Consider the following 27,731-nt stretch of genomic DNA (forward strand, 5'->3'; position numbering starts at 1 on the left):
CTCTGAAGGGACAAAACACGCCCATTTAATTTAAAAACATTTTTAACCCCCCAGACTCCTCGGAGGTTTCGTGGACTCCACTATCCAACTGTTTATTGGTCCTGTTGTTAATTTCACCCATGGATGTTTGTAATTTCGTATTAGGTTTTTCTTGGTATCATCATCAAAAGTATGCAGAAAGTAGAGTACAGAGCCTGGCACATTACCGTGAGGTACCCCTGCCTCGCAGGTGTAATAGAACTAGGGATCAGTTTTAAATTTTGAATATTTCATATTTTTTCTCAACTCTACTAAACATAGCTTCGAGTTATTTTGCTTATCTTCAGCTCATGATCTGAAATAACATTTGATTCATATTTTCGAACACAATAACCCACTAATTTTAATTATTTTAGTTTGTTCCATTTTTTGTTTTCAGTTAGTTTCAGCATTTTTGGAACATTATTGGTTTTTGATTAGATTTCGGGAGTTCTCTTTCTTTTATTGTTAGCTGTTGACTTTATTTAATTGTTGCATTGTTTTTGAACCTATTTAATCAAAATAGTTTGATTTACTTTTTATTTTATTTCGAGTTTTCTTAAGTTTTAAACTATTCCATTAATTTTATTCAGTTCTCACTTCTATTAATAATACTTGCCTAGGTTTGTTTTTTAGTCACATTTCACACTCGTATTTTTATTTTCGGTTGACTTTCAAAGGTTTTGATTAGTTGCTCGGTAATTTTTTATTCCTTTCAATGCTCTTTGTACATTTTTGAATAATTTGTGGTTAATGGTTTCCTGACAGTATTATTTTTAAGAATTTTCATTTTTTATTCGGTTTCAGGCCTTCTTCTATATTATTTCTCTTTTTTAGTTGACTTATTTTTTATATATTCATCGATATACATAAATGTTAATTTATTTTGCAGGTAAAAATTACTATACGAAGATTAATGAAACTAGAACAGAACTTTTGAATCATGGAGCGGATGCTATGGTGGTAACGGCGTTGGATGAAATTGCTTGGTTATTGAATATCAGAGGGCGAGATGTTCCTAATTCTCCTTATGTTAGAAGTTACGTGATACTAGATATGGAACATATTTATTTATACGTGAATAACAGTCAAATACCTCAGACAGTTAGAAACCAACTTCATTACGATTCTAAAATTCATAGAAGCGACACTGTTATGTAAGAAACTAATTAATTAATTTTATTTCCATTACCTACAAATTGACAGCCGTCGATTTAAAAAAATATAACGAGAGATACACAGGTTGAACCGCATTGGAATTTTAAAAATACGTTTCGGCTCCCACTTTGGAGTCATTATCAAGAGAAGGATGGCGATATGGTGTTTATTTGTTCATTGACAAGAAGTGATCCGATTCCGTGGTCTAAATCTGCCTACTCCACGCAGCGAATCATCCCTTTTTCCTGATTGATTCCAAGGCCTCAATCTTCCTACTCCTTGGAATTTTACCCAGGAAATTAAAAGCTTAAATTAAAAAAATATAAAATGATTAAAAATAATATGCTTACCATCAAGAATACTTTTGATACTAATACACTCACTGTCGGTATTGATCCAACTGAGGAGCTTGGCAGGAGAGGTGATAAATGTGTGGAGATCGGTTTCTTGGGGGGTTTCAGAGGAAATATTGTTGTTAATTGGAGTGGTATTTGAGCGAAATGAATGAAAAAGGGGTTTCCAAGTTGCCAAGTTAGCACACTTGGTTAGCTCTGTGTTTCATATTTTATTCAATTCCTTCCTTCCAGGTCCTTGAGGGTCTTCCTCGTCTCCCTTTATTATGCGGTTGTTCCATCAATGCTTTCTTCGGAACCTGCTTTACTCCATCCTCATCACATGTCCGTACCAGAGCAGTTTTTTTAGTCTCTCTGAAGTTGTGTGTACTCGACCTGTTTTTAGTCGTATATCTTCTTTTCTTATAAGCTCTGTTCTGGATATCTAGCACAATCTTCTTAAGTAGTCCATTTCCACAGCCTATATATTTTTCTCTTGTCGATCTGTTAGTTGCCAGCACTCACATACATACGTTAAAATAGGTTCCACTATTACTTTGTATATTTTCATTGTGTTCAAATTTATTTATTTGATCACAGCAATGAGTTCAGAATTTGTGTAGCTTTTTTGCCTTTAAACGTTAGAATACCTGTACTTCTTAAATATATGTTTACCTACTGATAAAGTAATTAACAGATATTTGTTGGCATTAATTAATTAATTTAATTTCCCTTTTAACTTTTCATTTATATCATTACTTTTCATAATAACGTTTTTATTTAGCAGTTTTTCGATTATGTTTTTTATATAATTAGTAATTTCAGAAAGAGGGTAAATATAGAATCACTTTATAAACGAAAACATACTTCAGGGTGTTGGTGATTAAATGATAAATGGTGCAAATGTTTTTTAATTATATGCAATCCCTTACATATTCGAAAACGACGGTCAACTTTGAGACATCTGATATTTTTGCTATTTTACTAGAATAAACAACTTGTCTAAGTCCACATTACAATATTTAATTTTCAGAATCAGTGATTCATTTAAAAGTATAGATAAACAACAACATTACATAAAAAATTAATCTTTTAGGATTCCTGAATAATTCGGGTTCCTCTATCGAATAATATTGAGAAAATAATGAACGTAAATAGGGTATTATACGTAATTCAAATTTTTTTTTTGTATAATCATCAGGTAGGTACTTTTGGTAGGGTTTCCGGTTCACAGTCAGAAGTTAGTTGTAAGTTGTACAAGTAAATGGTGTCTTAAACTTTATCGCAAAAGGCCAAATAGCTGAAAAGAAATGACAGTATCTAACAACAGATGCTCACAAAATGATTTTAACTGTTTTTAACCGACTTTGTAATCGAGGAATGAATTTTTTAAAAATCAAACCTAATAGGTTAACTCCAAAATACGAAACAATCTACAGTATGTTCGCATCAAACATAATGCCAATTTTCAAAAATATCCTTGAGTTATGTTCGATAGGAACACTGGGAAGATTTAAGAAATAAACATGGTTTTATGTATAAAACAGTAAATAAAAGGCAAACATTTGATAAAATAGAGAAACCTGGACACCTCGTCTCATTCAAGAAAAAATCATTAAACTCCAACTAAATATTTTTCCAAAGCAGACACACAGGAGTTTCTACTAGAACAAGATCGAAGATCGTTATGGTGGCCAAGAAGAATGGTCATACTGTTTCTAGATTATCTCCGTACCAATTCAATCGAATTAATATGATCCCATCTAAATAAGCAGACAAGAACTAATAATACTGCGCACAAAAATTCCTCTTCACTTGTGGAATGATAATGAAAGAATGTTCAAACATTCAAGCACCGAGAATTGGAGAAATGATGAAGAATAGATGAAAAGTGGTGCTAGTGAATAGAATAAGTGTATTGTAGTATATTATTTTAGTATATTAAAAATGAAGACCACAGAGGAAAAACTTGGTAATTCTCAATTTTAGAATTTTTCAGAAATTTATCATAGCTATAAAGTTAAAAAGCTATTCACTGTATTATATCTATAGTATGGCAACAGAAACAAGAAAAAACAAAATCTACTACAAGTTGTTGCCTCTGATTGGCCAAAAGATATTTCGAAATTGAGATTGATTTTTTATTAAAATTTGTGAAGAGAGTAGAAAATCGACAACACATTAACTCCCTTCTGAACATGAAAGAGGCTATAAAACAGAAATAACTACTGTCGCACAATAATTAATTAACAAAATAAGCAAAATATTTGGCAAAAGCAAAACAGGCCGATTGGCATACTATAATTCAATATAATTGACATATTCTTTTGTTCTTCTTTCCAAATGTCCCAGTTAGTGTCTGATTTATTTTATTTTCAGTTTAAAAGACTATGATCAAATATGGTCTGATTTGGGAACACTATCTCAATTGTACAAGAAAATTCTGATTCCTTCTCATTGTGTATACAACTATGGAGCCAGTCATGCTATTTATCAACATATATTCGAAGACAGAAGAATGCTCAGACAATCACCTATAATTTATTTAAAAGCTATTAAAAATGAGGTTGAAATTAAATGGATGCTCCAAACGAATATAATTGATGCGGCTGCCGTTTGCGACTGTTTCGCATATATTAACAAAAAGGTAAATCAAAATCAAGGTTGTTGATTTCAAATTAAATCTCATTTATATTTTGAATGTTAAACCATTTTTCATTCAATAACTTTAGTAGGTGTATTAGATATAAGTGCATATAATAAATCATTTTACTTCATACCTGTATGAAACTGAATTTGTGGTACAATATTTCAAGTATCTAACGAATTAATGTATCTAAATTTCATCGCTAAACTAGAACATCATTTAATGGCTAACTATAGATCTCCTTTATTGCAATCGTTCGATGGAAAACTTAAAAAAGAACTGTAATTCGAATTAGTACAGCTGCGAGTGTGTTTTTACAGGAAGACATTGGCTATTTGGGCAAAAACAACTAGGCGCAATATCTCAGATGGAGCAGGAACAAACTTAACTACGTTTTTGTATTTTGGAAATATTTTTTTAGAAGTTTGGTATAAATAGGAAAAATGTGCCTGCGTAGGAGCTCAAGTTGAAGCAGTGCTTATCAATAAAATTAATATGTGTGTTTCTTACTTTATCTTAGTCGGAGGAGCTGTCCTGTGTTGTCCTGTAGAACGCACAGGCAATTTTTTGAATGGTTTTTCTTTGCTATATGCCTGTCTATCTTTCATTACATTGGTAATTGATTACGTAAATACATATGCAGGAGCAACTTATAGCATATCTAAATTAAAAAAAAAATAAACTCAACAATCTATTTACCAGTGAAAAATGTTTTTTTGTCTGAAGCCGATGAAGTCTTCATCATATTTTATGGAAAATAATATTCTGAAATAAACTCGCAGTCATATTGCAGTTCAAAGTATTCAAACATTAATTATGTTATCGGCATAAGAAAAAATGAAATTAGGATTATATTTACCAAAAATAAAGTTGCCAGATAATTTATTACTAAACTTATGTTCTTTTATTTACGAGAATGATCCGAAAAGTTCCTGGTCTGACCTAGAGATGGCGGTAGAAGCTTGAATTTCAAACACTTAGAGAGTGCAGAATCTATAAAGCATATATTTCAAGTTTGAAGATGCCACGTTGTTTGGTATTTATTTGGCACCCATCAATAGTGAATGTTTTAAGTGAATTTGTAAAAATGGGAAAATTGGTCATCTCTATACGATACAATACTTTCATTTGAAGAGTTTACCTCTGGGTTAGACTGCTCCTTCGTCATCAACAGTAAAATATTGGGTAGGAGAGTTTAAACGGGGCCGTACGATCTGCGAAGACCAGTATCGCAGTGGTCAACCAGATGAGGTGACGACTCCAGAAATATGGAAAATCTACAAAGCGGTACTGAATGATCGTCGACTGAAAGTGCGCAAGCTAACAGACATTTCAAAAAGTGCGGCACTTCGTATATTAACTGAAAAATTGGACATGAGGAAGCTGTGCGCAAGATGCTCACAATGGAACAAAAACAGCGCCGTGAAGATGTTTCCATCGAGTGTTTAGCTATGTATCATAGAAATAAAGCCGAATTTTTGCGCTTTTTCATAACCATGAATGAAATGTGGGTTCATCACTCCACACCGCACAAAATTACAATCAAAACAATGAACTGAAGAGAGAGAACCGGCTCCAAAGAAAAGCAAAAACCGTTCTACCTGCAGACAATGTCATGGCGTCGGTTTTTTGGGATGAGCGTGAGATAATTTTCATTGACTTGAAAAAAGAAAAACCATCAACGGCGAGTATTATGTGATCTTATTGCAACGTTTGAGCGAATAAATCAAATTTGGCTAAGAATGAAATACTCACACAGCGCACACATCCGTTATTGCTATGGACAAAATTAAGGAATTAAAGTTTGAATTCCTAGCTCAGGCACCTTATTCATCAGATTTAGCCCCCTCGGATTATTTTCTGTTCCAAGACTTGGAAAATGTCTCAGTGGTCAAAGATTTTCCATCAATGAAGTGGTGATGTCAGAAGTTATGAATATTTCGAGGAGCTTGTTATAAAAAGGGTATACAACTTATTGAACATCGCTGGCAAAACTGTGTGGAGCTAAAAGGCGATTACATTGAATAAATATATGTTTTTCTAAAATTTTTGTATTTTATTTACTGAGCAAGGTACTTCTGGGACAATCCTCGTAGATCGAGTGAACAAGCGACATGGTTCATAATTTATAGATGGGGTTCGTCAGAAGGTGGTACTTCGAATTCACCCTATACTAGTGTAGTCAGTAGAAGATACTATCCAGCATAGTAAAGGAATCAGTATCACCAAATAACTTCAGAACATTATGGGTATTTTATTTTCTTTAAGAACTGAAGATTACAGAGTGCAAGAGCAAGGCATATGTTGAAGTATAAAGACTAGAGCTTTATACTGGGTCTAGAGATGTATTAGGTCTATTTGTTTTGCGATCAATGTCAAAATTTGTACCCTTCGACTTTTATTCCAATGAGTATTAAATTTTTTTTTCAGGTACGAAGAGGTGAACGATTATTTGAAAGTCATCTCGTTACTTATTTAAATCAAGACAGATATACGCAGAACCATAGTTTGGGAAATAGTTTCACAACAAGAGTTGGATTTGCCTCTAATGGCGCCTTTCCAAAATATGAACCTACGACCAATACTGATAAACAAATATTTAAAAACAGCACGCTTGTTTTGGATTCCGGAGGACAATATTATGGTGAGTACATCTTACATAGTTAAGTCATACAGTCAATAAACAATATGCTTTGTAACTCAACGCTGTCGTGACGGATATCCATCTTTTTTCCAACCTATCATATAAAGGAAACCTTATAATCCCATAATTTATTAGCAACCTGATCACGGATCACTGATCACTATCTTGCCTTCTTCAATGATTCCTTTATCACCATAAGATGTTACAGATTATCTGCTGTAACCTGGTCAACCTGTTCATCAGCCAAATTATCAACATTAAGAAATAATGCAGCCTCACTTGCACCCACTGCTATATATAGTAAAACATCATACAAAACGTAAACATGGAATCCCGTCCATACACGAAACAATCCCTCAAAAATATCCAAATGAAAGCTCTGTTGAGAAAAATAGACCCATTGCGCACGCATGTTTCCATGTCGGTTGATCACAGATCGTGTCCTCCTTTTTTTAGAAGTCCAAATAAGCGAAAATCACATGGCAATAAAAACGGACTATAAGATGGATGACCAAGTGTTTCTCAGATCATTGTCGTTAGTGTTTGCTGCGTTGCAGCTGCTTTTTGGGGCCTGGTGTGGTTGTGGAGATGCAATACCTCGTAGATGTGTCAATCTCATCTCAAGCGCCGTTGCTAAAGCGTAACTTGATCCAAGAGACTTCGGTAATAAATTGCAAAGATAGTCTGACGTTCGTGTAAAAAATATAATCCAAAAGAACAGTAGCTAATGCAGAAAATCGAGTTTCAAGCAATTGCAAAAAAATGCGAACTTGTTCGACTTCATCTTTCAGCAACCTTGGTACCCTACGTCTTGATATTGTTCTCAAGTCCAACTGCTGTTTGTTGATTGATTGGAAACTTTCATAGCTAACACCAAGTTCTTCTGAACTTTAAAGAGCTGCGAATCGTCAATGCCGTTCAATAAACAAATAAACTCGTGTAATGTGTTTATTAGTTTAGCATCCCCGAACTGGGCAAGCAGTCTGCGGTAAATTTTGGCTGGTTACACGTTCTCACTAACTAAAACATTAGAATTATGCGTTACGTACTAACTACTTAAGCACTGGATCATTTAGTAGAATCGTCCGAAGAATGGAATGAAATTTTTGTTGAAGTTTACTGAATCATGAATCAGAAAGTTGAATTTCCAACAAAAGATTAAAGTTTGATTCGAGATTATATTCTGCAAATAGTAGTCAATAGAATTTTTGATACAGTAATATATTCTGCCAGTTAGTCACCTAGGCGAATTTGAAAACAAATTTCCTCCAAAAACTTTGGATTTTGTAAGTACAGTACAGTGACAATATTCTATGGTAAATTATACTTTTAGGTGGTACAACGGAAGTGACACGAACCCTCCATTTTGGTGAACCTACCGATGAAATGAAAGAAGCGTATACACGTGTACTAATCGGTCTGATCCAATTATCAACGTTGACATTTCCCAGTAATATGAGAATGGCCGTCGCCGATGCCATGGCAAGAGCGTCTCTTTGGGAAGTTGGTTTGGATTATCTTCATGAAACAGGTCACGGCGTTGGTTCATTTCTTGGAGTACAAGAATGTAAGTATTGTTTCCATCAACAGATAATATACGACTAATCAAATTGTTCATTTTTTAGCTCCAATCAAGGTTCATTTCAATTCTGAAGTTAGCGCGCAACAAACTTTCAAGCCCGGCTACTTTTTATCTGTCGGTAAATACGCATAATATGTTGTAAAAACGCAAAAAAAAAATTTCTCGTATATTTCAGGTCCTGGATACTACCGAGATGGAGTATTTGGTGTACGACTAGAAAATATGTTGCAAGTAATAGAAAAACCTTGGTTAGAACGAACGACTCATTCTTATTACGGCTTTAAAACAATTACATTTGTACCTTTTGAGCCCAATTTGATAAAATTCTCTTTATTGTCAGCCCAACAGGTGAGCGTTTATTATTTTAATTTGTAAGTACGAAGGTAAGTACGAAGCTAAAACGACCGCATTTGGCTGTTGTTTCATCAAGACAATGCAACAGCTCACACATCTGTTATTGCAATGGACAAAATAATTGAATTTAAGTTTGAACTGCTACCTCATGCACCCTATTCGTCAGATTTAGCCTCTTCCTATTATTTCCTGTTCCCAGACTGAAAAAAGGTTATGGAACTTATTGAACATCGCTTGGAGAAGTTTATGGAGCTAAAAGGAGATAACGTTGAAAAATAAATGTATAATGAATTTTTGTGTTTTTTTTTGTTGGTCCAGGTACTTCTGGGAACATCCTCATAAGCTAGTAGATGGATAATTGATTACATTATTAAAATATACGTGATGTGAAAAGGTCGTGAGTTGTTTTAATGGTCCGGACCTTCTACAATTACTTAAAACTGCTACACCACATAATGTTTGCATCACACTGCACAGCATACAGTTGAATTTTCACCTGAACATCCATTGAACATACAACATATTTCTCGTTATTCTTTATCCCAAATAATCATTCACATAGCCGACGTTTCACGATGAAGAATGAGATAGATAAAGCAGTTTATCAATTTTTGATAGCAAGTCAAAAGCAAACTGACTTCAAGCATTTAAGTTGTGGAAGCTTCGTTTATGAAAGCGCACTAATGAATTATATTATTCTTGTACCTCAAAAAACATACGGGGTGTTTCTATATTCGACTGACAACGCTCTACCACAGAGAGATCTGAATAAATTATTCATTTTGATAAAGGAATACGAACCGTTACGAGGCCTAGTTGCTGAGATGTAGGGTGTTCAAAATTTTGAATCAAAAATTTGCCATAAATCAAGAACGCCTCTAATTTTTTTTTTTCAAATTTGGTGAACAATATGCTTTTTAATAAAGTAATATTTTGACATGAACAAACTTTATAAATATTTAATAAGTGGCGCGCTGTCAGGGTTATTTGTCACTTTTATCCCTATCCCCCTATTTATTACCCAACTGTAGCAAATTCTACTTTAAATTATTTTTTAAATTATGAAGCTAAAATGAACGGTGTTGTAGAAATTTGCCTCTAATCACAAGTCTGCAAGCACGTAAGTAATTTCCAAAGTAATTAGTTATTCATTTAATTTCGAATAATGATTAACTGTAAGTAGTTCAAAAGCAATAAAAATTATACATAATTTCAATTTCAAACAAAAATGTATTACAACAATAACAAAATTGGCGAAGTTGCAGTAGTTGTTCAAACTGTTGGCCGCTCACTTCAATACACTTATTATTACACCACCATCGTTTTGTCATTGAAAAACGTAGCTTTGAGAATAAATCTGGATGGAATCGAATGATTTCTGCCGCAGCTTGAATTCTATAGTTATTAAATCTTGTTCATATTCGATAATTGTTTCGTACACTAATGACTTCATATAGCCCCATATAAAAAAATCGATAGGATTTAGGTCAGGTGATCATGGAGGCCAACAATTGGGTCCACCCCGACCAATCCATTTTTCTCTAAAACGTCTGTTTAAGTAATTTCTTGCCGCTGCAGCAAAATGAACAAATGCCCCATCGTATTAAAACCACTAATATATATATCCAACATTTCCTCCAGAAAGCGCGTATAAAATGCTCCATTTAATTTATTTGGTAAAATGTAAGGCCCGATTAAGCAATCTCCAACCATATCCAGCCACACATTAACCGCTTTCATGAACAAAGTGAGGATTTTCTTCATCCCAAACGTGACGATTTCTAGAGTTGAAAATTTCTTCCCTAGTTAATCTATTCTCGTCGGTATACAACACATATTTTGTAAAATTTCGATTTTCACGACATTTTTGTAAATACCAGTTTGAAAATTCCATTCGCACCTGAAAATCTCTAGGTTCTAATGCTTGAGGCAAATTTCTACAACATTACAACACCGTTAATTTTAGCTCTATAAAAGGTTGTTAGTTTTCTAAACTAAAAATAACCAGGCAATTTGAAACAAAATTAAAAAACGAATTCGCACCAGTAGCGTTAAAAATAGGTGCATAAAAGTGACAACTAACTCTGACAGCGCGTAAATGTTTCCAAATTTTGTTCATGTCAAAATACTACTTTATTAAGGAGCGTGTTGGTCATCAAATTTGAAAAAAAAATTTGGGGGCGCTCTTGATTTATGGCAAATTTTTTATTTTGATTTAAAATTTTGAACACTCTATATCTCAGCAACTAGAGCCCGTAAGAGCGCTTGTAGACGTCCGTTTTTTTTCAACGGCTATCCTTGTATACATAATTTTTTTTATTAAACGGATGTGACCTGGGACTGCCCTTTTATATGCGCTAGTTAATAATTTTGAAGCGGTAGTCAGAGATTACACACGTGTGAAATGAATAAGAAAAAAACTCGTATTGGCCTATTATTTGTACAAGAAGAAATAAAAAGATATAGAAAAACGTAAAAAGTCATTGTGGGTGCATCCTATATTATTGGAAAGGGAAGAATATAGTGCATTTCATACTCTTTTTACGCAGTGGTGGTGCATCCGGCGTATATTGTTCGCTCTAAGGGTTCGTATTCCTTTATCAAAATGAATCATTTATTCAGATCTCTCTGTGGTAGAGCGTTGTCGGTCGAATACAGAAACATCCTGTATAATATCTAATATCACTTATTTATAAAAAATAATATTCGAGTGGACATTATTATGTTTTATGGAAAACGTTGTTTCTTTTCTTTTAGAAAAAATGGTTAAACAATTACAACGAACAAATACGCCATCTGGTCGGAGAAGAATTGAAAAAACGCAGTAGAATGGAAGGTTTCTATTGGATGATGGATAAAACTCAATATATTCCAGAGAACCACTCTAATATTATGCTTAACACGCCGTACTTGATAATTTTATTGAATGTAGTATCGATAGCACTTAATTATGTTTAAGTAAAAAAGCACGCACGACGTATTTAAATTTTCACACAATTTTAGGTAATTTTAGCAAAAAAATATGTTCACTCTCATAACTAACTGATGACTAATTCAATGTTGATTATACAGCATATCTCTGAGAAAACCGGCTATAGGATTTCCCTGTTACCATTTAAACTTAGTCTTTCTACCTGAATTTTATTGTTGATACATTAAATAACAATTCTTTTTGTTCATAATTTTTTATCTTCTTAATGATATTTTATTAAACGCCATGAAATTACATTTATTTCGGTTTTTAAATGAAAAAAATCAAATAACTTTAACAAATGCCAGGTCTGATTAATAGCTTGAAACCGTTTTCTTTTTTGTAGCTCAAAAATTGATTTGAAAAGTACTATTTATTTTAATGTTCTTAATTTAGTGTTTAATAAAAATTTTGTCAACAAATACTATTAATAAATTTGTTCATTTACAATCCCTTAAAATAAAAAATACCACTTATCTCTCTGATCGAATATTAAAATAAAATAAGAAAGTTCCAACGAGATAAAGCAAAAAAACATAAAAAATTAACAAAATGAAAATTTAGTCAAGTAGCGTCAAACAGTTTCATTCAAAAACCAAAATAAATGTAATTTCAAAGTGTTTAATAAAATAGCATCAAGAAGATAAAAAAATATAAACAAAAAAATTGTTATTTAATGTATCATCAATAAAATTCAGGTAGAAAGACTGACATGGTAACATGGGAAATACTATGATAGGTTTTCTGAGAAACATATGGTAGTTAGGCAAAATCGGAGTAGTCTGAAGAAATAGAAATTTTATCCTGATTATGTTGAAAATGAACCATAAAACATCAGATTCTTATTGGTAATCCCAGTTATAACTGCGGGGTCATCGTGTCAACTGCCACATTTGTCACTTATACAATGGTCAGCTCATAAGGATGGATGAACCAGCCTTAAAATACAGATTGGGATCAGTTGATATCGGCTCTTGAAGCTATAAAAAGTGACAAAAAGCTTTGGTAAAAAAAGAAGTTATAGGGGCTTTTGGCTCAACTAAATTGTCTTGAAACGGCCATATTATCAGAATTTTGAGAATCTGTGTTAAAAAAAATTTAGTGGTAGTTTCCAGGCTCTACGAGTAACTCATCCCTTTCATAGAAAACAAAAGGGCATCTTTTTATTCTTTCGACGCTGAACTGGGGAAAGAAAATGCTCAGATGAATACAGAAGCATTCATGACAGTCGCGAGGGAGAATTGTTGTTACACGAGACGATTTTAGGATTAATACTTTCTTCCGGATATGCAACCAATTTTGGACCGAATTAAGACACATAACTTCTCATGATGCAATAACAACCAATTATGCATTTTATACAAATTGGAAACAATATCTGAACTGGAAGTGACAGATAACACCATAAAATACTTGATATTACGGATGATCTTCAAGACAAATGTTTTCTTTTTAAATAATTCTTGACGTGTGAAAACAAAAGGTTTAACAGAAGCATTTTCATTTACAGAACTATCATTACGCATTTTTCTGTGTATTGCAGTGCAGAACATTCGTTTTCCGTTCTTAAAAGAATAAAAATTTATTTACGTTCCCCTATAAATGAAAAACAGTTAAGATAGTAACGTATCTATAAATTATAACAGTGTCATTGACAAAATTGTCAACCAATTTGTACATCGCAGAAAATGTGAATATTTGATAAATGGATTTGTATAGTCTTTTTCCATTATCGAAGGATTTTTTCTTCTCTTTTTCCAGAGCCTGCTACATTCTAATGAAGGTTAGCAATCATCCGTTGGAATTCCTCAGTCATGCGTATTAGATTTATGGCATCACGTACATGGAACCAATTTCGAAGGTTTTTCAACCGTGAAAATCTTTTTCTACCCAGTTCGCGCCTGCCTTCTATCTTCCCTTCCATGATCAGCTGTAACAAGGCAAATTTTTGATTTCTAAAAACGTGGGCAAAGTAGGAAGCTTTCCTTCTCTTTACAATGGTTAAGAGTTCTCGTTCTCTGTTCATTCGTCTTAGCACCTCGTCGTTGGTCACCCGATCCGTCCATGGTATTTTAAGGATCCGTTTAAAGAGTCACACTTCAACAATTTCCATCTTACGCATGCTGGAGACCTTCAAAGCCCAGCTCTCAACACCATACAGTAGGGTAGTCAAAACATTGTGTTATTCTCTAGCGTGTTCTCAGGTTAAGGTCATTAGGTATTGAACGTACAATTGGAACAATTATTGCCAAAATTCAAAGCACCACTGAAATTATCAGTAACAATTTTCGAACAATTCAAAAGATTTTCATTAATGTTCGGACATCTCAAAATATTCTCCGTAACTGTTGATGAAACATTCGAGGAAATATCTGAACAGGTACTTGTTGATACGTGATTCTTCAATATATCCTTCTGCTACCATACTCCATGTCTTTTAAGACAAGTGAGGTCACCGCCACCATCAATAAGAAGTGTAGCAGATGTTCTTCTTAGCGAATGTCCAAAATACTCCTTCCAATTTTCTAACCTCAAAAATTTTGCAATTTCTTGCGACGCGGCACTAATTTTGTGAATACTTTCCATTAAAGTACTTTAAAGTACTATTAAATAAACAACGTTCCTGTATATTGGATGGCCGTAGTGCAACATATTTTCGAAATAAACGCAAATAATTATCGCCTATAATGGTAAACAAACGAGGTTTCTTGTTTTTTGTCTACAAAATTTTTACGACCAGGACCGAGTCCATATCCTCAATGTCATCAATTTTCAAATGAACTAGTTCGTCACAACGCATAGCCCCTTTAATTCCTATTACTAGAACAACCTTTATCATCAAATATAAAATATTAGGTGCCATATCCAAGAACCGATCCATTTCCAACTTTGTAATTTTGAATATTTACTAATATCCACACCATTTTTGATATCCAGTGTGGATCGCAACATTGAATATTGTGACCAAAGAGTGGATGGCTTGACGGTCTTCGTTAAATTTGAGAAATACACCATAAGAACACTTTCCGCATAGTTTTGCACATTTTTTTCTTTACACCAATCAATAAATCGCTAATATGCAAGTTCATAAACTTGGCGAGATTTGGGTGGCAAAAGATTTAGATATACTTTACTGTTTCGGCACTTTCCAATATATCCGCAGGTATATTTTCATCGTGTTCGGGATTCATTTTGAAAACAGCGTAAAAACTACTACAAAAATTATATGATTAGTACGTCTACTGACGTCTACTTGACAATCGATATTTACCAACAATACCAGATATCCATGACTACTGACTTGCTATCGCTGTTATAATTAATAGGTGTTCAAATTTATTACCAAATTATTAACGATTTTTGAATAAAACTAACTTTATTTTAATTTTGACATGGTTGGAGAAAAAATAGTATATATCATACGGACTAAAAGTGCCTTTTAATGCTTATAATATAATATACTATATTATTTTATTTAATTTAAAAGGCGGCAAATCTAATCGGCTCAAGGCGTCAAATTTTAAAATACGCCACTGCAACATAATACACATGTGACAGTTGATAATGCCGTATGAAGATATAAGAATAGAATAAACTATAGAATAAATCATTTGTAAGATAGCGAAATAAGGCAACTTAATAGGCTATTTTACAGGTTTTTTCTCTTATACGCCGCATTATATCTATTCAAACGAAGTAAACTATAAAAACTATACAAAGAAGCAAAACTGCTACGATAATCTTAGGTAAATTTGACGTAAAGTTCAGCAGAATAAACTAAGAGGAAGAGATCAAATGTTAGACAACTTATTTTTTTTATATTGTTTGAGGTCGTTCATAAACTATGCAAGACTATATTTCACTAGTTTGACCCTGCTACTTTTATCACAGTACCTTACACTTTTTGCGACCCCTGTCCTATCAATATTACGTTACAAATGATGGATTTCGTCATAAAAAGCTCATTTAAATACTATAATATAATCATTTATCATTTTAATATTAAACTTTCAATAAAGCAAGAAATATTCAGAATTATCACCAATAAATCGTTTTTTTATTTAATATCAGCAGTCCAAGGAGATTCCAAATGTCTAAAATTAGCTTTGAATTATTAGTTTCTTTCCATTTACATAGAAGTGAGAGAGAGAAATTATTTATTGTTAAAAAATTGTTACATATTGAAGACAAAAATACAGATAAAATAAAATTTCAATATACAGAGACAATCAGTTATGTATCTTATACTCAGATACTGCGTAGTGAATGAAAGGAACGCCTAATGTGATTTAATATTCTTAAAAACAACTAAAATTCACCATTACCATTGGTGATCTAATCGTCTTTTACTCGCAGTACGACATAAGTACAAGAATATTATTTTTCTACGTCCGTTATAATAAGTTTTTTTCCATTCATCTGCATCTATAAAGAATGTTATTTCTGAATTGGTCAAAAAGCATTAAAAAAATATCGTAGCGAATTATATACTTAATTTTATTTATTAACTTTATTTTCAAAAATTTTATTAACACTAAAACACTAATTACAATTTTTAATTTTACAAATACCGAATGAATCCAATTAAACTCAATGATTGAATTAACTAAAATTCATTAAAAAGTGTTTACAACAATTGAAATAAATGCTGACACATGTTTACATAATACGATCTTTTTGCGTATTAGTTTTTAGAATATTCTATATTTTTCTTCATGTAACTCCTCCATCCCACTTTTCTGATTTCTTAAAAGTTTTCAGTGATCTGAAGTTACTGTCCCTCGAAGAAAAACGTAGATATTCGCGCTTCTGTACTAAGATACGTATTCGAGTATTTCACCGCTCTATGCCTTAAACTCACGACCGCACGAATCCTACTCCGATTGCGCCAATTATATATTTAACTTTCAAAAAATTTTAATAACACAAAAACACATATCATAATTTTCAATTTCACAAATACTGAATAAATCTGAATAATCTCAAAGAGCCTTTAGTTTTGACGATTTCATCGGTTTTAACATTGTTTCTGAAGGCACTGGTAAATATGATTAGTAACGACAATGTACGAGGTCTGGCTATTAAATAACGAGCCTGGTTACGAAAAAGGGATACATTATAAAAATTATTTTACATTCGTTTGCTCCCCTTCAGAATACTACCTTCCTCTCGCCGCACACTTTTCCATACGTTTTTTTCATTGATCGAAGCAGTGCTGAGAGTGAGTACCTTCAGGAGCTCTGCCGTTTTTTGCTTTTTCTAACCTTTTAAGGAAATCTGAGCAGACCCGTTGACGCAAGAGCTTTTGGTCAGTAGTCAGATTTTTTTGATACCAACTTTTGTCATGTGTAATTCCTCGTGTAAAATTTTTCTAATCGTTTTTTTATCGGCGTTTACAGCCTCGACAATCATCCGGATGCTCATTCGACGATCTCCACGCACAATTTGATTGATTTTGGTCACTGTTTCTGGATTTGAAACAGTCACAGAGTGACCTGGGCGCTGGTCATCTTCAGTGCTCTCTCGTCCCTCAATAAATCGTTTACACCACTCAAAAATACGCGCACGAGATACATAATTGTCCCATAGGCTTCTTGCAACAATTTATAGCACTAAGTCGAAGTTTTTTTCAATTTAACGAAAAATTTGAGATTGATAAATTGCTCCTGTTTTTCGTCACACATAGTTTTCGACACGAATAAAAAACACGTTCATTTCAAACTGCTACTGCACAAATACTATAATAGTAACAGAAATATATTGTGGGACGTGCATAGACAAGATGTCTAGATACAAAACGCACCTCGCCTGTTTATGGCGCCCTCTAGGCACGAAGTCTCGTTATTTAATAGCCAGACCTCGTATACATCAAATTACTATATGTACAAATAACTTTCTATGGCGATAAGAAAGTAAAATTCAATTATCAAGACAAAAAAAATTAAAGAGTTGCTTAATGATGTGTGAACACACATAAGTTCTCTCTTATCACAATACCCATCCCCCTTTCATGTTAAAGTTAATTTCTTATTGAAAGTAAAGTATTTCACGGTACCTTATGCCTAGATTACAAATCAATTCAATAATGATTAGTTGGTCGAGAAAAATATTTGTTTTTTATATAGTTTATGATGTAAATAAAAAATGACTTAATACATAAATCAATCATACAAATAAATATTTATTTTATTACAAAAACACCTTATAAATAATTTGTATACTAAATATATGTTAATGTAGCTATGATTGTTTATTTTTTAAATTAAGATTATATTAGTTAGTTATAGATACATAAAAAAAGAAAATTTATCTAAAATCACGTGCAAGAAGAAGGTACTTATATACAAAAGATGGACCATTCCGTTATTTATATTGCTAGATATTTCTTGTGTATTTTGTACTCATTTCATTTTCTAGATGTGATTAATAAAATATATTTATTTGAGGTTAATACGATTTATTTATACTGCACTTTATGATGGAGTCCTATGGACCAGTCACCAGTCATTTTATTTCAAATCTTCTCCAGAGCCCAAGAAAAAACACGTGTTTTACTGTTTGGTTGGACAGACTCTGGGTCCTTGGAACATTACCCTACACTTGGTCTTCATCTGTTGCGAGGGCTATCCAAAATTCGGATGGCTAATTAATCAAACTAGTCTTACCAATCCTTGAGAAAGATCTCAGGTATAACAGAGTCACTTAGTATCACATATACGAGGCATATTTTTTAAGTAAGTACCGTTTTGGAATTAAAAAAAGAAGTGCAAAGATATCGCAATAATTTTATTTTTACATGAAAGCCTGTACCTTAATCTACTTTTCTACATAATTTCCGTGAATATTGAGGCACTTGTCATAACGTGGCACCAGTTTTTGAATACCCTCCTCATAAAATTCTGCCGCCTGACTTGTTAACCACTGTATCACAACTGTTTTGTTATGTCATCTTGAAAACGCCGACCGCCCAGGTGCAAGAACAAATTGGAGTCTCTGGGCGCCAGATCAGTGCTGTTTGGAGGATGATCTAGAGTTTCCCATTGAAAAGATTTGATGAGATCTTTGGTCCGATTAGCCACATGTAGACGGGCATTGTCATGCAGCAAAACGATACCCTTACTCAACTTGCCACGTCTTTTGTTCTGGATTGCACGACGCAGATTGTTCAATATTTACGAGGCCGAAACACTACTAGCAATACTTCTTTTCTGTCCCAAAAAACTGTGCACATAATTTTACGGGCAGAAATTGCTTAAACTTCACTTTTTTGGGTGATGATGAATTTCGCCATTCCATGGATTGTTGTTTCGATTCTGGTGTGACGTAGGCCACCCATGTTTCGTCACCAGTAACAATTTGGTCTAAAAAATCTTCACCTTCACCGCTCAAGGAAAGTCAATGCACTGCCTAAACGTTGGGTTTTGTGCAAATCCCTCAACACTTTTGGAACCCAGCGCGAACAAAATTTCTGGTATTTCAAGTTCTCGGTCACAATGCGATACAAAACACTACGAGAAAGTAGTCGCACGCATGATGAAATTGTAAAGCGTCTGTTTTCTTTCATCTTTTCGTCCATTTTCTGCACCAAATCTTCATTAACGACCGAAGGACGCCCACTACGTTCTTCATCATGCACATTTCTGCGGCCATCTTTAAATGCTCTCACCCATTTCCTTACCACATAATGTTTTGTCCGTAAACTTCACATATCTCACGATGAATATCGATCGGTTTTACGCCTTTAGCACTAAGAAATCGTATAACAGCCCGTACTTTACAATCGGCGAATCTCACGATTGTCGGAGGCATCTTAAACACTCAGTAAACAATGTACACAATGAAGAATCGGCTTGTAATGGCGTCAGTGCGTAGACAAGAGATGTAAGTAACCAGCGCGCGTGTGCGGAAGGCCGACCTTGGGGTTACGGCGGCGGAATAGCAAAACGGTACTTACTTAAAAAATATGCCTCGTATTTCTAAATGTTCCAACGCAAAATAAACATAGCAGATGAGTAAATATAATCCCACCCAAAAACATTATTTGATTTCATATAATATTTTAGAAAACACATTGTACATTTTTGTACTGTCTTCATATAAGTATGAATCATCATTCAAAGAATAAAGAAGCAAATAAAATTGTGTTTTTCCATACTGTAAGCAGGGTCTAACTTCAAAGAAACATAATGAAAAGATTTATTTCGATTAGAAAATTCAAAATATGATATATTTTGTGTGCGGGCCATAGGACCGCTCGAGGCGCTGGGGAAAGTTTCAGTAGTAAACTTTTCCTCGGGCCCAGAATGGGCCCATGGGCTATTTCAAATAAATTTATGTTTTTCCTAGGATCGTCATATGAATGTAATAACACAAAAAAATTGGGCCCAGGGAAACATCATTTTTACGAAGAATTTTACATCTACACTGTAGATACTTAAAGAAATTGACACAGTTTGCGACAGTTCACTTTTTTCAATATCGTATAGTTTTAACTTAACTATTAAATATTTTTAACAATTTGGATTTCGAACTGTCTATTGTCACAAACATTGAAGTGAAAAAATGTATATAATATATGTAATACTCTGGAGTATTACATATATAAAAAATGTTTATGGGTCACACAGAGCTAATCGATCGATGTATAAAAAATGCAATATACAAGGTTTGTTCGTGGGTCTGATCCCGAATCAGTTTAGTGACCGATGACATTTGCAGTTTTTAAGCCTAAGATGGTATAATGGGTGTACCAAACAGTTATCAAGCCCATGATCACATACGCATCTTTGGTGATCGAAAACTGAACAAAATTCAAAATCTAATCTGTCTGGGTATAACAGGGACAATGACAAACTGCCCCTTCACAGTTTTAGAGGAACCGCTAAACTTTCGTCCTCTTCACCTTATAATGAGAAAAAAGTCGTTAAGCGACGCCCACGAGCTTATCCAAATAGAAAAATCAGAGCCAAGAAATCTGAAAGGTTACCAAATACATAGCATGATGAACATAGACATCCCAATCGAAGTTATAATCAATGACTGCCAATCATGAGTCAATAACGATCGCTAGTTCGAAATATCTCTCTAGAATACAGATAGTTTGAAGCACCCATACCACTAGGAAAATAACTCATCATTTTTCAAGCCTTGAAGATCTTGAAAGCTATTGAATACACGTCCGAGCTAACGTGAGAATGCAAACAAACTCTAAAAGCACTAACGGAGACGTTCGGTGGCACATGACAAACTCACTGAAACGCGAGAAAAGTGAACAAAAGCTGAGACAGAGCCAGACCAGAAAATTGTTACATCAACTGTGTTGTGTGAGCCAACGTTAAGTTGTAGTAGGTATAGTAAAACAATAATGGAATTCGGTCAAGAGGATTAGGAAAATTAATTTGGAGCTCCAAGAATTATTCGCATAATTTCATTTTGAATTATAATGTCTGTTATATACATATAAAAGTGAGTGAGTGCCGAATTCTTTAAATAGAATCTAGACAAAGGACCACCGTATAATGTAACACTAGTTAAGTTCAATGAAAATAATTTCATTTGAACAAACTAATCAAAACAGAAACAACAATAACGAAATAACAAAAACTAAGATTTGACAGAAATCAAATACGGATTATCAGCGAATGTTCAACACGTTCCCCATCATTTTCTCTAACGGTAGGTAGTAATAGCGAACATGACACCCTTTAGACGTTCATAAATGTCAAAGATAGTTCAACTTGATGAGAAACTGTAATAATGCACTCAATAATCGCACTTGTACTCGCTCTTGACATCGAAATTAACCAATTTTCTATTTTTTACGCGCTGATCGTCACTGAACATCAAAAACAAAACCTCACGTTTCTAGTGTAGTTTGTAGTTTCAGATACCCTGAAAAATGATTTATCTGAGTGAAAGGCTAATAGAATTTGTAGGTGCCCATGAAGGTTTATGTAACAAACAGTCTGCTGGGTACAAGAAAACTAAAATTTGGCACAATAAATATATATAATTTTCCCATACCAGGACAAGAGCTGGTGATTAACTTCCTGATCTAATCAATAATCAGGTTTTCTTATTCAATGTTTTGTTGGTCTCCGCTTAAGTTCAAAAGTTGATCATATAAACCCCGATTAATTCATTTATATTTAGAAAATTTGTCTGGATCTATTTTGCTTATTTTAAAATATGTTGTAGTGAGGTAACTGTAAATATTCTTATTAAAATTGAGGGGTCTCACCCTCCAACGCCGTGTCAAATGTCGCTCTGTATATATTTCTCTACACATTTCATACAGTGAAGTATATAATACATTAAAAATAATTTAAAATCTTTGATAACCGTCAAATTTCTTTATATACATGCACTTTTAAGGTTATGTTTACTAGCGATCCAACCTAATGTTCGCTTCAGCTTTAAATTTGGAGTGTATTTTAATATTTATGAAAGTCTAGAGCTCGTTATGTTCGCGTTCTTTCTGTGCACCGCTTAAGCGCTACACCCGCTGAATGTAACTATTATAGGTTTATACATAAGCACAAAATGAGAAGACTGTTATTTGAAACCGTCAAGAAATTGCTTTCAAATATATCAGTTAATCAAAATTAATTACTAATCTCAGTTTATTATATTTAAGTTGGCGAAATTGGAAGCAAATGTCAAATTTAAAAGACGTCAATCCAAAAGTCATAACAAATATGACTCATTGTATACAAAACTGTATCATTTATTTTGTACAGTGAATAGTACTAATTAATACTGAGACAAAATCAAAATGACTCATATGAAATCCAAAGATACTATTCTTGAAACATTAGAACCTCAGGTTCGTCTAAAACAACTTATAGACTATAGCAATCAGGTAGAGGCAGATCCAAGAGTCCCTCCTATAAGGTAAACTATACCAAACTTTAATTCCCCGTTATGTCTCCCAATAAGATTGATATATTTATATAGGTATTATCGTTCTGGACAAGAAATGATTAGGATGGCTAATGTGTATTATAAAGAAGGTAGCCTTGAAAATGCATATGTGCTGTATTTAAAATTTATGACCTTATTCCTCGAAAAAATCAGAAAACACCCTCAGTTTTCAAGTGTTGCTGTAAATGTCAAGGCCAAAAACCAAGCTACTTTAAGAGAAATATTACCAAGAGCTGAAAAAATTAAGCAACAACTATTGGAACAGTATACATCAGATATTCAACAGTATTTAGCAGAAAAAGTAAGTGTGTATATTAACTTGAACGATTTTTTTTTCTTAATGCATATACCTATGATTTTATTATATATTATATAAACCATTGAAATAATTGAGATGTGAATGTATTTAAAAACAGCATGTATTTGAAATATTGTTGCTTATATTTTAAGTGAATCTGATCTCTATAATGTTCTACTTTTAGAAAAAACTTGAGAACGAGTTGAAACGATCAGAAGAACAAAATAAACTATTAGATCAACGCACATCAAAGAGTACAGCTTCAGGATTGTCGGGAACTATAAGTATTGTAAAAGTTCCAGAGAATTTAGATAATATTGCTTATCCAGAGAGTATTTCTCATATACCTCCTGTACCACCACCTTCGACTGTTGCAGTACATAAGTATGTTTTTATTTTAATATTTTCCTAGTATGTCATTGTATATTTGTCTTTCCTCTATTTTTCAACATATGTTTTCAAAAAAAACACATACGTGACATTATAGTGGACTACCACTAAACCTACACACACAATTAAACTGTCTGACCCCCATTTTCATAACAAAGTTATCATGTTCAGATATTGAAAATAAGCTAAAACCTATTTACTCGACTTACCTTTTTGCTACTAAATTTTCCTCCCATTGAACTTTCTCTCATGAAAAATAATTTCACCTCTTCAGTGCGAATCTTCACATTTAACTACTAAACTGTAGAGTGGGCTGTAAGGATTAGGCCCTCTGGCCCTATTTAAACTGTTTTTACATTTAACAATTTCAAGACTTTCAAAAAAATAATTTATTATTGGATACATTTTTTAACAATTGTACATTATTCATATTTATTTCATGATTATGACTGATAGCAAGCTCTGCCATACTTGATTTTTCAGTACCTCCATATTTTAAATGAGCTATATGCTCTTTAAACCAGACATTAAAAGATCTTTTGGTTTTCCTGATATACTTCACACCATTACAGCTAATTACATATATACCACTTTTGTCCAAATTTGGTATTTTAACCTTAGAATTACCTAATAATTGTTTTAATGGATAGTTCGATTTATTAACAGATTTAAAATCCACTCTGTTAAAAATTTTATTTGCTTAGTTAGTTTATTTTATTATGAACTTGATAAATTATTTTTAAATTGTTCAAAGATCGATTTGATTAACACTTCATTTTTTAGAGGATTTGAGGTGCCTAAGATTGATAGAACAAAAAAACCTTCAAATATATTTAGATATGATACTAATATTCTTAGACCTGTCATAGTACCAGTGCAAGTTATGACTTTATTCCAAGCTATTGCCCAGTCTAATACATTTAAAAATATTGAAACCTGTGGGGTACTTTGCGGAAAACTGGTAAATAATTTATAAAAACTATAAATCGAATATTATTTTTCAATATATTTATTCATTAAATTATAAAAATGTTTTAGGAAAAAAATGAACTAATTATTACACATATGATATTGCCTAAACAAAAAGGAACATCTGACTCATGTTGTACCACTAATGAAGAAGAAATATTTGAATATCAAGATGTTCATAATCTTATTACAATTGGATGGATTCATGTAAGTAGAATTTACATAAGTGTTCATTTAATGTATTTTATAATGTTTATTAAGAATGGTTTCAACTACAATATTTTCACTACAGCTTATAGTATTTATTGCGACCTATTTTTTCAAAACTATTACCTCATTTTAAAAGACTTACAATGTTTATGACACTTTCCGAATACGAAAAATTTTGTTGTAAAACATATGAATTAAATATTCCAATAATAGTGATGTGGGCCGGGCAAATCCCCAATGGGGTTGTACATTAATAAAAAGGGCTAAAGCGCGACGTTTGGGCATTTATAAAAATTTTTACAAATTTATTTTTAATCTTATCTAATTTTGTTATTGCTTTCATTATTGTTTTAATGTTGAAATGAATTCTAATGATTAATAAACAAAATGTATAAAAGTTGTTTTTTCAAAATTGTGAATAAAATTTGGCAACACTTCTAGCTTCTTGCATATACTGAGATTGAAGCCAATTTGCTTTGTGATTTTTTCTGATTTGAGGTTTGTCTGAAGTGAATATTTTTGTCTTGTGTACCACTGCTTGAATTCCATTAGTACGGGAGATTATTAAGAAGAACCTATGAATTAAGGGAAGCTGTAATTGAAAAACAATTAACAAACTAACACATTTCGTTGGAATCGCAATAAAAAGAGAAATCTGCTAACATATGACAGGGTAGAGAAACTATGGGTTTCATTCTATTATTATTTTTTCACTGTTTACCATTTTTAAAGGCTTCAGCCCTGATCTAAGTTTAGTATTATAACTTATCTAAGTAGAATATTTGAATCATTTAAATTACATTTTTTTTCTTCATTTTTCAGACACATCCTACTCAAACAGCATTTCTTTCTAGTGTAGATCTTCACACACATTGTCCTTATCAATTACTGATGCCTGAAGCCATTGCCATTGTGTGTTCACCCAAGTATAATGAGTAAGTAAGAGGTAACTCATATTAAATTGTAAACGGATGATATTTTTGTCTTCTTGTGTATTATCCTGTTATCCATACCACCCCTTTTATTTATATATCAATGATTAATTAATTTTGAATTATACTCTTGGAATTGAAAATCATTTTTTTCTTTTCTGTTATGATCTATATCACAAAAATCTTATTCCTATCTCTAATGAAATTGCTGCAGCTATTATCCCAATTTTCACAAACCATTTCAGGTCTGTTGAAGGACAACTGATGTTAATCAGGACTGATTTTTGCATACAAAGGCTTGTTATGTCGATGCTTCATCAAGATTTTCTGTGTTGATGTTAACTTAAGCAATATGATAAGAACATTTTGAATCCAGAGTACCTTCAACTAAATCTCTGTTAACCTCAGGCCATCAAAGACCATGACTTTTCTAGAGATCATTTGAAATGGACACATCACCAATGATCAAATAAAATATTCCTAAATGAATTCAAATTTGGCATATTTGATATTAATTGAATTTCAGTATAGAGTAATCGAATGAAAAGTTTCCATAATGCCCCATATAACCAAGGATAAAGGAGTTGTTATTCATAATTACCTTAAATATATTGAAATTCAAGTAATGGTTAGGTTAGATTATATTTTATCCTGTGAATTGTTTATTCTTATTTTTAGAACTGGGATATTTATTTTAACTCCTAATTATGGTTTGAAATTCATTGCAAATTGCAACCAAGATGGATTCCATCCACATCCAACTGATCCACCACTTTTTACAGTAAGTAATTCTATCCGTATCAGTATAGATATTACTTCAATTAAAAAGTTTGTCATTCTTAATATAGTTATTTTAAAAAAATCGTTTTTGATGAAAAATTTCAATAAATAAGCAAAAATTTTCTTTTGTAACAATAATTCATCATATTAGACACTTTTATCTTACAGTCTTCTATCAACTTCATTGCTACATATCTTATTTAATTTTTTTTTATGTTCTGATTCTGTTCCGGGGTTGTTTGTCTGGAATCAACTAATCTGCATATAATATTGGTTCACTTTGTTGGGTCTTGGTTAGAGAGGTGTTTTATCTTAGGGCTAACATTCCATGTTTGTTATGTGTTGAACAGCTGCGAGGAGATCCCAGCCTCGTGACAGAAGTCAAGAGGGCCAGACTTGAATGGGTAGTCCACTTAGAGCGTATGGCTGAGGAGCGGGGGGCCGAGTGCCAGTGACCACTCAAACGATGGCTGGATGATATCGAAGAGGATCTTCGGGAGCTTGGTGTGAGGGGGTGGAGATGTCAAGCGCATAACATTTCATGTGATACCAAATGAGTTGTTGTTATTCGTTTCTTATCTTACTATGAAACTAAAGAAGGCGATACAAAATTACTGGCAAAAAGTATGTTGTTAAATCTACAGAAATTATTCCACTAGTTCTAGAATTGCCAAATATGAACAGGATCGATAGTGAACTTATTGATGCATTATTCTAATAGTTGCTGCATCATTTTATAATGTAGGTGTCAAACTAGGCAGCTGACTTTGTACAATTGCTAAGTGTAGCAACCAAAGCCTCAAATTGGGCTTGTTCCACTGAAAAGAAATAACAAAGTTAACATTGTGTTTAATTGACTATTTTTACTGAACAATAAATTAACAAATTGTTCTAATTGAATTTTTTAGGAAGCCGACCATGTTAGGATAGAAAATAATGCATCGGTAGAAGTGTTGGATCTACGGAAGAAATAAACTTGAACTGCCAAAGAGCTTTTTTATATGAATTAAACTGCTTCTAATGATTTCAAATACTCCAGTATATCTTGGTATTTTTGAAATCGAGACTTGAATATGTATAAAATCAGATTGCTTCATTATATGTTTATTTATTTAATAATAAAGTTTATATTTGTTTTTTATGTTAATTTTTATGAAATATAGCCTACAGAGCATGTAAGCTTACTTCCCTGGCTGAAGACTTTCTCGGGAAATGGTAATCGGCTTCAGTGGAAGTACATAAATAACTGATACTTAGATGAAGTGAACAATTGGTATTGAATTGGACGCTTTTTAAGGAACGAAATTAAAATGAATAAAAAAAGGTGTAAAAGCTGGAAACATCATATGAATTGAATTAATAAATGAACTATCCCCGGATTCGATTCTCCAAATTATTATTTATTGGTTAGAAGAAGAAGATTCCAACAAATAATAAATTTATTATTATCCAAGAAAGCACAACGAACAAAAGCAGTTCTATAAATTAAAACAAACTCAGATTTATATATGCTAAAGATAGAT

General features: G+C 32.8%; 2 protein-coding genes across 3 annotated transcripts in view; both read left to right on the forward strand.

Annotated features, from left to right (window-relative positions):
- Positions 1-18,152, forward strand: part of LOC130900399 (xaa-Pro aminopeptidase ApepP-like) — a 126,249-nt gene extending 108,097 nt beyond the window's left edge. The window contains exons 4-10 of the mRNA XM_057810966.1: positions 911-1,175; positions 3,888-4,155; positions 6,586-6,799; positions 8,133-8,366; positions 8,425-8,499; positions 8,557-8,729; positions 11,493-18,152. Coding sequence (XP_057666949.1) covers positions 911-1,175; positions 3,888-4,155; positions 6,586-6,799; positions 8,133-8,366; positions 8,425-8,499; positions 8,557-8,729; positions 11,493-11,693 — 1,430 coding nt within the window. The 3' untranslated portion in view covers positions 11,694-18,152. The remainder of the gene's footprint in view (positions 1-910; positions 1,176-3,887; positions 4,156-6,585; positions 6,800-8,132; positions 8,367-8,424; positions 8,500-8,556; positions 8,730-11,492) is intronic.
- A 4,242-nt stretch (positions 18,153-22,394) lies between these two features.
- LOC130901047 (STAM-binding protein-like A) lies at positions 22,395-27,349 on the forward strand. Of its 2 annotated transcripts, none has more exons than XM_057812123.1 (8): positions 22,395-22,599; positions 22,663-22,930; positions 23,112-23,311; positions 24,101-24,278; positions 24,356-24,493; positions 25,319-25,431; positions 26,107-26,209; positions 27,117-27,349. In XM_057812123.1, the coding sequence occupies exons 1-8, from the start codon at positions 22,481-22,483 to the stop codon at positions 27,180-27,182; spliced, it is 1,185 nt and encodes a 394-aa protein (XP_057668106.1). In that variant the 5' UTR covers positions 22,395-22,480; the 3' UTR covers positions 27,183-27,349. The 2 variants fall into 2 exon arrangements, with proteins under 2 accessions (XP_057668106.1, XP_057668105.1); XM_057812122.1 differs by having other exon boundaries at positions 22,405-22,599; positions 22,645-22,930.
- The last annotated feature ends 382 nt before the right edge of the window (positions 27,350-27,731 follow it).

This window comes from Diorhabda carinulata, chromosome X (assembly GCF_026250575.1).
Source record: "Diorhabda carinulata isolate Delta chromosome X, icDioCari1.1, whole genome shotgun sequence".
Lineage (NCBI taxonomy): Eukaryota > Metazoa > Arthropoda > Insecta > Coleoptera > Chrysomelidae > Diorhabda > Diorhabda carinulata.